At 36.1% G+C, this 13,216-nt stretch overlaps 1 protein-coding gene and 1 pseudogene across 3 annotated transcripts in view; both read left to right on the top strand.

Moving 5' to 3' along the window:
- The window catches only part of TLK1 (tousled like kinase 1), a 165,659-nt gene that overhangs the window by 109,250 nt on the left and 43,193 nt on the right, over nt 1-13,216 (top strand). For all 3 annotated transcript variants that reach the window (XM_036744608.1, XM_036744609.1, XM_036744610.1), the window contains 2 exons: nt 7,613-7,723; nt 7,820-7,956. In XM_036744608.1, coding sequence (XP_036600503.1) covers nt 7,613-7,723; nt 7,820-7,956 — 248 coding nt within the window. The remainder of the gene's footprint in view (nt 1-7,612; nt 7,724-7,819; nt 7,957-13,216) is intronic.
- On the top strand, nt 11,464-12,073 carry LOC118837626 (annotated as a pseudogene).

Genomic DNA, 13,216 nt, shown 5'->3' with positions numbered 1-13,216 from the left:
GCCTCCTTTCTGTTCCTTATAACCCCCTTTTTTTTCCACAGTGACAGTGACCATGGGGGAGGAAAGGGGAAATGCTGCTAGGAATCACACAGCTTTTTTAGATTATACAAACATGGTTGATATTTTATGCAGTCTTTGTCCAGTGAAAAACAAGTAATTAGATTTTAAGACAAATTAAACCACATCCATGTGTTCCTCAACCACTCAATGATCTCATTGATGTGGATTTTGCCGGCAGCAATGCACATCTCAGTCTATTCTATCTAACTCTTCTTCATACCCTTCCAGAACCTTATTACTTAGGGTCTACCTTATGTTATAGGGACTTTCTTTGCTTTTTCCTGATGTCTCTGGAATACCAGTGAAGCACAGAGGCAGTCCATCCACTCTCCCCTCATCTTGCATCTGCTATGTATTTCATTTGAATTTACCATGGAGCATCATTTGCAAAAGCCTGTATGTTTGTCTCCTACTAATGCTCTCATCAAAGTTTTTGTCGATTCATATATATCTTTTTAAAAAATATGGTTGGAAAAGTAGGCATATAGGTAGTAATTGTTCTGTCAGTTACCTTTCTTTGTTATTTCTAAGATCTGGGATTTTTTTCTACCTGTTTAGTGTCTCCCCCCTCACCCCCATCTTTACATGAGTTGCTCTCTCAGTGTTCTTGTGAATTATTCCCTCAATATCCTCAACATTTTCACCTTTACTATCAGTATCTGTGCACTTAATATAACCAGCTGCTTTTCCTATCTTTGATCCCTTTAGTGCCAGTGGTACCCCCTCTTTAGGACTAATATCAGAGTCCAAGTGGAGTGAATCTGTTTTCCTTGATGACCAAAATAGTTTGTAATCTTTGCAGATTAATCTGTTGTTGCTATTCTTCCATAGTCATCCTTAAATTTCTCTAGGGTCAGGTCTTCAAGCTTTCCTTAAGCTTGTTTTCACCTTACTACTATTCTCTGGCTTAGGTGATATTGCACATAATCTTCCAATTTCCTTCTTCCTAAGATTTTATAAATAAGTTTATATTCTAAACCAGTGTTGCCCTTAGTTATAACATTTCTCTACTTGGCTAGTAAATTAAATCTTTGTTAACTCAAGTCCTTTTTATTATCTTTTGTACTCCTTTTTATGGCATTTGATTTATATTAGTCGAACTAAATGGAATTATTGTAATCTGTGTCAGCACCTCTACTCATAACCCGTATTTTATCATCAGTAAAATGTTTAAATAGCTCAAGTTGGAATTTTTTCATTATGTACAATATCTTTTTCTTATACTCATTCTTTTTTCTAGCTTTGTATTAATTTTGATCTTTGCTCTAATAAGTGATCTGACTGTACACAGACTTTAATTCAAGAGTGATACCTACATTGGTAATAAGATATTTCTGGTCTATTAAATTATAACTCACTCCCTCTCTTCCTTCCTTCCTTCCTCCCTCCCTCTCATCCATCCATCCATCCATCCTGTTGCTGCATGTTTGCCACACCCAGTGCCTTCAGATGCTTTTCTCCGAAGTTACACATAGGAATAAGGCTTCTGTATAGACTATAAGTCATTGCCTTCTCTCTTTTTTCCTGGTCCATATTTTCCAATGTATTTCTTACCACCTTCACCTATTCCCACTTTTGTGTTAAAGCACCAAGTATCATAGTGTATGTTGATTTAATTTAAAGGGTCTTAATTAGTTCTTCATAGAATTCTGTCTTGCAGCTTTTAATCCTTTGCAGCAGATGTTGATGCATAAGTTACTGTTATTTTTTAATGGTAATTTTTTCAAATACTTATGAGTATTGCAATAAAAGAACACCAAATATCCAATGAAATGATATTTTTGGTTCCCTTTGGAAGCATAATATAGCCATTTCTGTTTTATATATCAGGTAAACAAAACTTGTTTATTTATCTCTCCAAAGAGGACCTTTGAGTCATCCTTCCATTTACCTATAACTCTCCTCTAATGGTTTTGTTTATAATAAGAATATTAAAATTAATAAGATTCAGTTCCTTCAATGTCCCCTTGTTGGTCATTGGATAAAGATTCCACATCCACTACCTCTCCCAAGAGAAGTGGATTAGAAGGTATCTGAGGGGCTGGTTTCATCATGGTTCCAAAGGGAATCATTTTGTGCATTATTTGGTCATTTTGCTTTACAGTCTTCTGATGAACATAAGCAAAAAGATTACCATTAAGATCATTATGGTTTTTGTGCCAATATCTTTTGTAGAATTTGAGAAACAGAATAAATTTTATGCAAAATTTGATAAAAATTTCTTAAACTCTCATTCATTACTTTGATACATGGAAATTTGTCCTTAAAGACATAATAAAGATCAAAAATTATTTTAGAATGTAATGGTAAGGATTTTTTTTTTAATTAGTCCATAGGCTCTGGATTTTTCCAAAGTTTCATTCACATGTACCTTAATGGAGAGGAAATAATGTATTACTGTTATGGAAGTCATTTCCAGATTAGCTATCTTTGTTTAATCAGTTCATTGACTAGTCAAATGTTAAACTCAATACCAAATTTATAAAAAAAAAAAAGGCAAAGATTAGAAAACATTGTCTGCAATTACACTGATATCAACTGGGCCTATTTAAGTTGGCCATCACCTCTAAAAATGGAAAATGGGCAGAGGTAGAAACAATGATTTTGTCACTTTTTTTTTAGAGAAGTTTAATAGTGAGGATGAAAGACAGATACTTTCTCAGTCCAGGCACCTTTAATCTTCTTGATAACTAGACCCATTTGGTAGCCAAGAGCAATACCACTTTGCAATAATAATAACAACTAGCATTTATATAGTACTTTAAGATTTGCAAAGCATTGCAACTCCTCAAAACAACTCTAGGAGGTAGGTGCTATTACTACCCCCATTCTAGAGATGAGGCTGAGAGAGTTTAAATGACTTGCCCACAGTCACACAGCTAGTAAGCATCTGAAGCAGGACTTAAACTCAAGTCTTATTCTTCTTCATTGTGTCACTCCTCCTTTAAATATGAGCTTGTTTGAGAAAAATTATAGAATAAGGTGATAGAAGAGTATGTAGTACTCCTTATAAAATAATGAAAAGCAGTTGAGGTGAAAACATTCCTCCAGGCCACGTGGCATCAAATCCACCTCTGTCACATCATCTTCACCCAGAATTTGTAGATAAAACTGAAAGTGGGACAAATAAATATGAAATGGTACAGTTTTACTGTCACTTCTCCTTAAGTCTAGTCTCACTAGAAATAGTTGTGGAACCTATAGCTTTTGAACTTCACCGATATTTAATGTAAACAGTGAAGGAATATCAGTGGCTCTTAAGATTGGCAAGCACGTATGGACCAAATCACATAAATTTGTGCTACTAGTAACACAGTTTTAAAGGCATTCAGGAATTAATTTTCAATATATCACAAAGAAAAGATTATAACAAAATAATAAGCAGTAATACTGCTATCGGGGGCAGCTAGGTGGATAGAGTACCAGGCCTGGAATCAGGAAGATCTTCCTGAGTTCAGTTATGGCCTTAGACTCTTACTACCTGTGTGACCCTGGGCAGGTCATTTAGCCATGTTTTCCTCAGTTTCCTCAACTGTAAAATGAGCTGAAGAAGGAAATGGCAAACCACTCAAGTATCTCTGCCAAGAAAACCCCAATGGGGTCACAGAGAGACATGACTGAAACGACTGAACAACAACAACAGTACTTCTATCAAAAAGGGAGTAGGAGGAGTGCACCTTTCATCTGTTCAATATTGATGATGATGTCCCTTCTCTTAATTTTACCAGGTCTACTTGCAGTTTACAAGAGTTTCTTCAGATGAATTGCTATTTGATAGAATTATAGTGTGGGGAAGATAATTTTCTGCAGGAGCCCAGCTGGGTGTTAATGGTGAGAACCTTGGGTTAGGAAGCCAAGGACCTGGACTCACATATCAGTGTGAGCACACCAGTTGATCTTTGTGGTTGCTTTCATTTGGAGAACGTATCTTCCTTTGTCACGCTGGGTTATAGGGAGAGAGGCCTTAGAACAGTTTCCTACCCTCTTCCCACAGCCCCAGTTGTTGTCTTCTCTCCTCCCAATGGATGTTAGAAGAAGTTACCCACTTCTAGTTCTGCTGTTGCTCCTTTGTTCCCTTATCATTTCAGGACTGTTGATTCATTCTTTTGAGGATGGATTATAATTCATGAAATCATCTCACTTTGGAGTTACACGTCTTTGCTACCTCAGACTGAAACCTGAAGGTTATTTTGGAAATTCTTTGGAAATCAAACACTATGAAAGTTCCACCAAATTCCAAGCTAGTCCTAGGGGATTGGCTTCTCAGAAGTTGGAATGAGATTGAAGGAAGTTGAGTTGTTTGTGTATCTGACCCTTTCTTAAGCCAAATATATTCAGTCATCATTGTTTATTGCTTGTGGGGCATGGTCCATACATATCTTAAGATCTTAGATTAAAAGCTGGAAGATCCTATGTCACAACTTAAAATAACTAGAGGAAACATTAATACTAACAGATTCCTTCTTCTTTAACTTGAAATACCACTGTTAAGAACACAGGAAACAAGGAGATGAGAATAGATTGGAGCTAGATTATGGAGGACCATAAGACCCAATAATAACTTTATAAAGTTGTCTATATGATTAAAAATATAGTGATATCAATACACCATTAAATTACTTATTGTGGGGCAGGGGCAGGGTAGATCTCCATCTCTTTAATTGTTTATAGAATGGGGTGTTTTGTGTATTTTTTGGATTTAACGAACATTTGTTGAGTACTTAATATTTAAGATCATGTTGGGTGAGGTTCAAAAGTGAAAGAGTAAATAGATCTCTACTTCAAAGGAGTTTACAGTCTTGCTGAGATTTGACATGTACACAAAAACGATATACTGACACTCCACAAGAGATATATAAGCAAAATGCTAGGATAGTAAAGAAGAAAGAGTTAGAGTTAGGAAGATTAGGATATTTGAATTGGGTCATAAATCATAGCTAGGATTTTAACAGGAAATTCACTAATGGTTGTATTCCAGGCAGTGCTAACAGTATGAGCAAAAACCATTGGATTTGACATTTAGCAGGTCATAGGTGACCTCAGAGAGAATAGTGTCATAGTGGTGGGAGTAAAAGGCTGATTATTAGACACTTAGGAACAAGTGGCAGATGAGGAGATGGAGGTAACTAGTGTAGATTGCTCTTGGAGGATGGAAGCAAAAGAAGGAAAGAGAGAATTTGGAGATGGAGTAATAGGGTTGAGAGGATTATTTTTTAAGAATCAAGAAACCTAAATATGTGTGTAGGCCAGTAGAAAGAAACCAGGAGAGAAATGATGTAATTCAAGAGAGGATGATGACACAGTATCACAGAGGAGAGAGAGAATGGCAAAGGTAAAGGGGTTGTCTTTGGGAAGAAGTAAGACAGTTTCAGATAGGAGCAAATGAGGCAAGGAATAGTGGAAATTTTTGATTGAAAAGGAAGTTAAGGGATTTCATCAACTGACTTACGTATTCTCTAAAGTAGTAGACAAAGTCATCTGCTGAAATGCCATTTAATAGAAATATAATTAGTTGTTTGTTAGAAGGGGGAAAGATTTGTAATAACTATGTTGGGGAAGAGACATAAGAAGTCAGTAACAGGTGAGTGAATGGATTTCAAGGTACTTCAGATTAGAGAAATAGTGTAGAAAAACCATATCTTTGGGAATCAGATTCAAGTGTTGATTTTCCCACTGACTTTAACATCTCATTTAAGTTCTCCCATCTTTATAGTGAAGAAGTTGGACTAAATGATCTCTGAGGTTCCATCTAGCTTTAACCTTCCCAGAATCTAAGAATCATTAAGTTAGCATGAATTTGCAGTGACCTTAGAACTATTATATGACATTGGGTTATCTATGACATTGGCATCCCAGAAGTTGGAGGAAAAAAAAAGAAAGAGAGAAAAAGAGAACTATGAATTGATGCATGGCAGATATGGCAGAAGACAAAAGGAGCAGTGTATTCTTGGATGCTAGTTGGAAGCATCATAGAAGTGAATGACTTTGTCTTCTAGTTTTGAGGAGACAAATGAAACCAGGAGGATCTTGATGGACTGGAAACTAAATAGTCAAGAGGACTGGAGGTGTGGTGAATGTGTAAAGCAAGTTCAACGGGAGGAAATGAGAGGTTACAATCTTAGAAATTTCATAATTCAAGAAAATTAATATAGAGCAAATATGACGTGGCCATTGTTGTGAGTAGCTGAAATGGAATGGAAATGTATATGCTATCACATGTTTGCCTAGTACTTTTAAGGTTATAAAGTGCTTTCCTTGCAACATCTCTGTTAGATAAGTCATACAGATATCCTCATTTTTACAGATGGTAAAACTGAAATTAATTGTCTTGTGGTTTCCTAAGTAATAAAAATCAGAACCAGTATACATAGTATTACTGTATGACTCAGTATATAGTTAACTATATCATGTTACCTCTTCTACAGTGTGATGTAAGTACATGGTATTGAAAGAGGCATTAGAATGAATGTTAAAGTCACTGAATATAGTAGGAGTTGGAGTAGAAGAAAATGGTGAAAATGAAATGCTAAGAGTCATTCATTGAACAAGGTGGAATAGTGTTTTGGAGAGTTGCAGAAATGAGTTAGGTATATACATATACATATGTATATATGTGAGCTTGAGGGCAGGGACTGTCCTCTATGTTTCAGAATCTTGTGCCTTCCTTTGTATCTCCAGTTCTTAGCACAGTTTCATATAATAGATACTTAATAAATGCTTATTGACTGACTTTAGATAGTATTGCTTTCAAAAGAAGAGAGAGATTGTCGAGAGTTGTTATTGAAGCAGTAGCCTTAAAGCAAGCAAGAAATATGGTGCCCCTTCTTCTCAGCCTAACGATTTAGTGTTGGGTGGCAGAGGAAATCTGAAAGAAGTAACCTTCATTTGGGATGAGGTAGAGAAAAACCAGGTTTACCATTAAGGAAAGGGAAGCTTTAATGAAATATTTATAATCCACTTCTTTACTTTATTAAGTATATTAAAGTTAAATCTTTGATATAGCAGTATATTAGGTTCATCATTTGGAACATTAATTTTCATGGTACAGTACAGTAGATAGGATTTTTTAACCTGGGACCCTTGAATTTGTTTTTTAAAATATTCTGATAGCTGTCTTTCAGTATAATTGGTTTCTTTTGTAATCCTATGCATTTTATTTTACACATTTAAAAATTTTATTCTGAGAAGAGGTCGACAAGCTTTACCAGACTGCCAGAGGGATCTATGACACAGATAAAGGTTAAAAATACCTGCTGTAGATGTAGTAGCTCTCCCTGACCCCCCAAGGTACCAGAGGAGTGAATATAGGCTCAACTTGTCCTGTTTTTTTTTCCCCCAAAACTTTTAACATAGAAATTTTGTATTTTGAATCTAATTTTAAAAATTGATGAGTCTGGAACATATACATACATAGATACATACAAATATACACACACACACACACACATATATGATATTTTAGTACTGTTTTTTCCCTTTGGGCACATTGTGTAGTAGCATTAAAATTATAAATTTTTCACGCATGTTTTTACATTTTCTGCTTGTGTTTTAGGCTAACTGTGATCTTAGACGTCAAATAGACGAACAGCAAAAACTACTTGAAAAATACAAAGAAAGATTAAATAAGTGCATTTCAATGAGTAAGAAACTTTTAATAGAAAAGGTAAGTTAAAGTTGAACTTCTCTTTCCTAGCTTAACTAATACTGTCAAGAGCTTTTTCATTTTAAACTAAGTTATTAATTTTTTTTTTTTCTCCAGAGCACACAAGAAAAACTGGCAAGCAGGGAGAAGAGTATGCAAGACAGACTACGCCTTGGGCATTTTACAACAGTTAGACATGGTGCTTCATTTACTGAACAATGGACAGATGGTTTCGCCTTTCAGAATCTTGTGAAGTTAGTCATTCTTATTTTTAAAATTCCCAATAAGTGTGGGGGATTCTTGTTATTAAAGCTTTTGGAATTACTTTCCTTATATACTTTCTCATTGCTCTATGAAATGATGGAATTCAGTACAATGTGTCTTTACTGAGTTAACTGAATTTAGAATACTGACTTCTGATGCTTTTGAAAGATGATGAGTAAGCCTCATTTATTTTTAACTAGCTTTTGAAAAAATGTAAATTTTTAATATGAGCAAGATTTAATTATCCTGCACAATTGACAGCTAAATGTAAACATAGGTATTGGATTTCAGTTTTAGCTTTAGCAGACTTCTTGATTAACATTTATTTTAGCTACAGAAGATGATGAATGGTTTTGAGTATCACTCCCTTAAATGTAATCTGACTTTGCTTTTAGATTTTCTTTTGAAGGATAAGTTGGGGAGAAAAGAACTTAACCCTTCAGGGATTTTCACATAACAATGATTTTTCTCATCTTTCATCTGTCCTCAAACCTCCACTTTGTTATTAATGTTTAGCCTAAATCAATGCTACACCGAATGAAAGACTTGGAGTGAGCACATTATTCAATATCCTACACATTAGTTGAGTTGAATTACACACATTATTGTATAGTACTTCTAATAAAATCTTTGATATAAGGGAGTGATTATCGAAACTCAAATGTGTTTTGAAGCTGAATGACAGCTGTTAGGAGTAAATTGGGGAACCTCTTTGTTCATATACCGAAAACCGAAAATCTCTGTTGATCTTCTACCTACCCATCAACTTTATATACCTATGGGAAATAGAATATGTCACCAACATTAGTAGCCCACGGTGATTTGGTGATATCCTTACAATTTTTGTTGTAATTCTGCTCCCCTAGCTTTTAGCATAATACATGCTGTGCAAGCAATGTGATGACTAACGGTCAATAATTACTAAAAATAACAAAACTAGAAGGTTGAGGTCCTTTTACCGCCTATAAAGATTCATAATTAAGTACTGTAGGTAAGCCAGAAATCCAGTGTTTAGCTAATGCTTAAAATTGTCATTCCTACTAAAACTTTAGCAGTGTCACCAGGAAGGACCAAAAATGTATGTTCCATACCAACATTAATATCATCAGTAAATATTTATTAAGCACCTGTTTTGTAAAAATATCATGCTAGATGCTACACATTCATCTCTCCTATATTTTGATGAAGAGGATAATGATCAGTGAAATAATCCAAGTACAGGTAGATAGAGGAAAAGGAGGAGGAGACACAAGATAATCAGATAACCACTGAACAGTATTATTATCTTTATTAACTGTATTAATCTGTATCTATTAACTGTATTATTATTGACTAACTAGTCAAGAACTGTCCATAATTTTTCTTCTGTATCTTGCTCTTTCCGTTAGGATTTTAATTGTAGTATTTACAACATTTTGGTTTCAGTTTAATGTAGAATTTTAGTTCTATTTAAATAGAAGTCTCCTAAATGGAAGTATCGAGGAAGATTTTATTGGGTCCTCCATTAGCATGAAATTTTATTTCTGAAACTTTCAGTTCCTTTTTTCCCGCTATTTTTCATGTTTCTTACTTTTCCTACTTTGTTAAATTGACAGGAGAAGGGAAAGTGATCTTTATATAAAACTTGATTCTGCATCTGTAGGATAGGGATTTTATGTTGGTGGGTTAATGAAGAATGGAAGTAGTTGAGTCATGTTCTGAGTATGATGATATCCAAAAGTGTTTTTTTTCCTGATACATGTGGTGGAGTAGTCTAATAAGGAAACATAGATACTTATTAGATTAAAGTAGAATTGTAATGATTCTTATGTCTGTGTACTGAGGGAAAGGAGGTAGGTAGTTTTGTTTAAAACTTTCATTACTTATACTCTGATCTGGGCATGTTGCTAGGCAACCAGGTAACCCAGTGGATAGAGTACCAGACGTGGAGTCAGGAAGACCTGAGATCAAATCTGACCTCATTTACTAGGTATATGGCAAGTCACTTTATCCTCTTTGCCTCAGTTTCCTCATCTGTCAAATGAACTAGAGAAGGAAATGGCAAACCACTATAGTATCTCTGCCAAGAAAAACCACCAGATGGGGTCATGAAGAATCAGCTACGACTATAACAACTGAACAACAACTAGGCAAGTTGCAAATATCCCTCATTTAAATGTTTACAAAAAATAAATATTGCTCCTTAAAGTCATGATAACTCAGTGGACTATTAATTAGAAAGTAATCAATTATCTGCAAAATAATTTTGGAATTCTTGGGTAGAAAAGTATTAAATTTTTTTAACTTATTTATAATCTCAAGCAGCATCATGTCATCAGAGCCATGTTAAAAATCACTACTATTACTTGGAATTTTATCAAATTTACTTTTTAAAATGTATTACAGAGAGTAAAATTTAAAGGCCAGTCCGTATTCACTCCATATAATCCCTTTTAGATACTGTTTTTAAAAAGTAGTTTCCTTATTTTTTTTTATCTATTTAGCAAGCATTAAACAGCTAAGATGTGCAACATACTACTAGGATGAGGAAGTTTTGACTTCGTTTCTGCCCTCAATTAGTGACAAAGAAACCCAAGACATTATACAAATAACTATGATATAAAATGGAAAGTTATAAACGGAGAAGATAAATAATTTTCAGTGAAAGCTTTGAGTGAAATTGAAAACTTATTGGAAGTAGCATATTGAAGAATAAGATTTCAGTAGGCAGAATTAGAAAGGAAAGTATAGACATAAATGTAACCACTCTAGTGTGGGGGTGTAAAGGCATGGAGAAATAGTCTAGGTCATAGAGGTGGGGTACTTGTGGCCTTGAGGCCACATATGGCCCTCTAGGCCCTCAAGTGCAGCCCTTTCAATCCAAACTTCATGGAACAAATCCCTTTTAAAAAAGTATTTGTTCTGTAAAACTTGGACACAATCAGAAGGCCCCTCCCAAGGACCTAGAAGGCCACATGTGGCCTTGAGGCCACAGGTTCTCCACCCCCACCCCTAGACTCAAGGACCTGTTCAAGGAGGACAGTGAATAGTCCTTATTCTCTGGAGTATAAAATATGTGATGGTAAGGCTAGAAAAGTGGATCAAGCCAGATTATGGAAGACCTTGAATGAATGATGGACTAAGGAATTTTGACTTTATTTAGCTGGCAATAGGAGCCACTGAAGGGATGGTAACTTGTTTAGGGCTAGGCATAAGGAAGATGAACCTGACATTTGGGATGATTGTTTTGGAGAGAGCAGAAACTGGAAGTCAAGAGACCAGTGAAGAGGCTATTGAAATAGGCAAGAAGTCATGAGAGTGAAAGCTGTCATGGCAGCTATGGAAATGGAGAAAGGTCTGTCAAGAGGTAGAAGGAAGAGTTAGAAGCAACAAGATGTAGTATTTGTTTAGAGTATAGATTAATAAAAGGTCAAGATGACTCCTTTGCTCTTTTAATTTAACTATCAGGGAAGTTATTTGTATCTACTCCCCCCATCCTCACCTTCCAATCGCATCACCGGCAGAGGAGAGGGACAACAGGCAGAACTTTCCGTTATGACTCAGCTTTTTGGCTATGTTGATGTCACAGATTTCAGCTTTGTGTGGATGCTGTCCTCTGCATCATTTTCAATCCCCTTTTCTAGAACGTGGTTGCAATATGGGTCTCCCTATCTTGCATGTTACTGTCTCGGCACAATCATCCTGCTGCTGAACTTCCTCAGGTCTCACTGCTTTACCCAGGCCATGTTGAGCCAGTCAAAGATGGAAGGGTTGGACTACATAGAGGCCTACCATATGGGCCTCATCATCCTGGGAGTTGGCATCATCTTTGTGCTCTCCAGCTTCTATGCCTTTGGATTCATTGGGACATATCTACGTGATTACTTTGGAATCTTGAAGGAAGCAAGAGTGACAACATTTCCATTTAGTGTCTTGGATAATCTCATATACTGGGGGAGCACAGCCAACTACTTGGGGTGGTCAATCCTGAATGCCAGCCCTATAGGCCTCCTGCTGACGGTCATTGTGGCTCTCACCTACACTGTTGCCATTGTGTATGAAGAGCCTTTCACTGAGACCTACCGGCAAAAATCTCCAAAGTCAAAGAAGAGTAAATAAATGCTGGCAGGATTTATGTTGGAGAATGGGGTGGTGGAAGGAGACAGTTGACTGCATTGCTGGAAGCCAAGCTCTGTCCCCTACTTCATGTTTGGATAATTTCAAGTGAAATGCTTGGTGACCACCTGGGTACTCAACTGCAGCCCCTCCCTACCCGCCAGGGGCTGGGGGTGGTAAAATGAGGTGCTTTTTGAAACAGCCTTCTGGGGGATGGGGGGGGTCCACCACTGGGTACATGCCCTTACCCACCCACCCCCAACTTCCCAATTCAATAATAAAAAAGCCTACTTCATTAAAAAAAAATTAACTGGCAACCACTTTTTATTTTAAATACTTTTGGCCTAAAGTCCTATACCTCAAAAAACAAAATTCACTAAGCCTAACAAAGGTAGCAGGAGTGGAACTGAAATAGTTGGAGTGTTGATGCAAATTCACTTCTTTTTTTTTCTTTGTAAACTCTGTTTTATAATAGAGACAGACTGAAAGAGGAGCTAATTTAAAAAGAAAATGTTGGTTTCCAGGACTTACTCTTTTCAGTCATATTTTTACCAGCTAGTGAAAAGTTAGGGAAGTTCTTCCATCAGAATGAATGTAGATAAGAATGTATATAGATAAGACTTTATTCCTTGTAACTACCAGTCTAAGCACAAGGACAGCATTCTTTTCCTGAGTGAATTTCTCAGGACACCTTTTTTCTGAAGTTCCTCAAATGTTAACTAGTCTGGGTAGCTGTCACAGTCTCCTTTGTCAAGGTATTATTGAGCTAATGTCTCATTTAAGTAGCCAGGATTTCCTTTGGTTTTGCTGAGGCCTGATTCCAAAGTTTGGGCTTCATTTAACTTGGAATCATAAAGGCAATGCCTATGTCCCATTCTGTGGGAACAATTTCTGTACAACTTAATCAACCTTTTTTTTTTTCCACTATGAATGGACCAAAATGCAAGATTGTGTGATCCCTAACAAGAAGTTTTTAGGGAATGTCCCTAGAGTTAACATATCTGCAGTTGTAAAAGAAAGCTATGTCTGGGGAAACACGAAATTGAGGGCCAAAGCCTCTCAGTGCCCTGTGGACAGGAATTTGAATGATATTGAAGGAAGGAACCATCATTTTTCTTGGCTTATGCTTCCAAGGGTAGGCCTCCGTACACATAC

Source organism: Trichosurus vulpecula, chromosome 2 (assembly GCF_011100635.1).
Source record: "Trichosurus vulpecula isolate mTriVul1 chromosome 2, mTriVul1.pri, whole genome shotgun sequence".
NCBI classification, from domain to species: Eukaryota; Metazoa; Chordata; class Mammalia; order Diprotodontia; family Phalangeridae; genus Trichosurus; species Trichosurus vulpecula.
The sequence above is the reverse complement of the archived record's forward strand: the minus strand, read 5'-3'. Positions and strand labels throughout refer to the sequence as shown.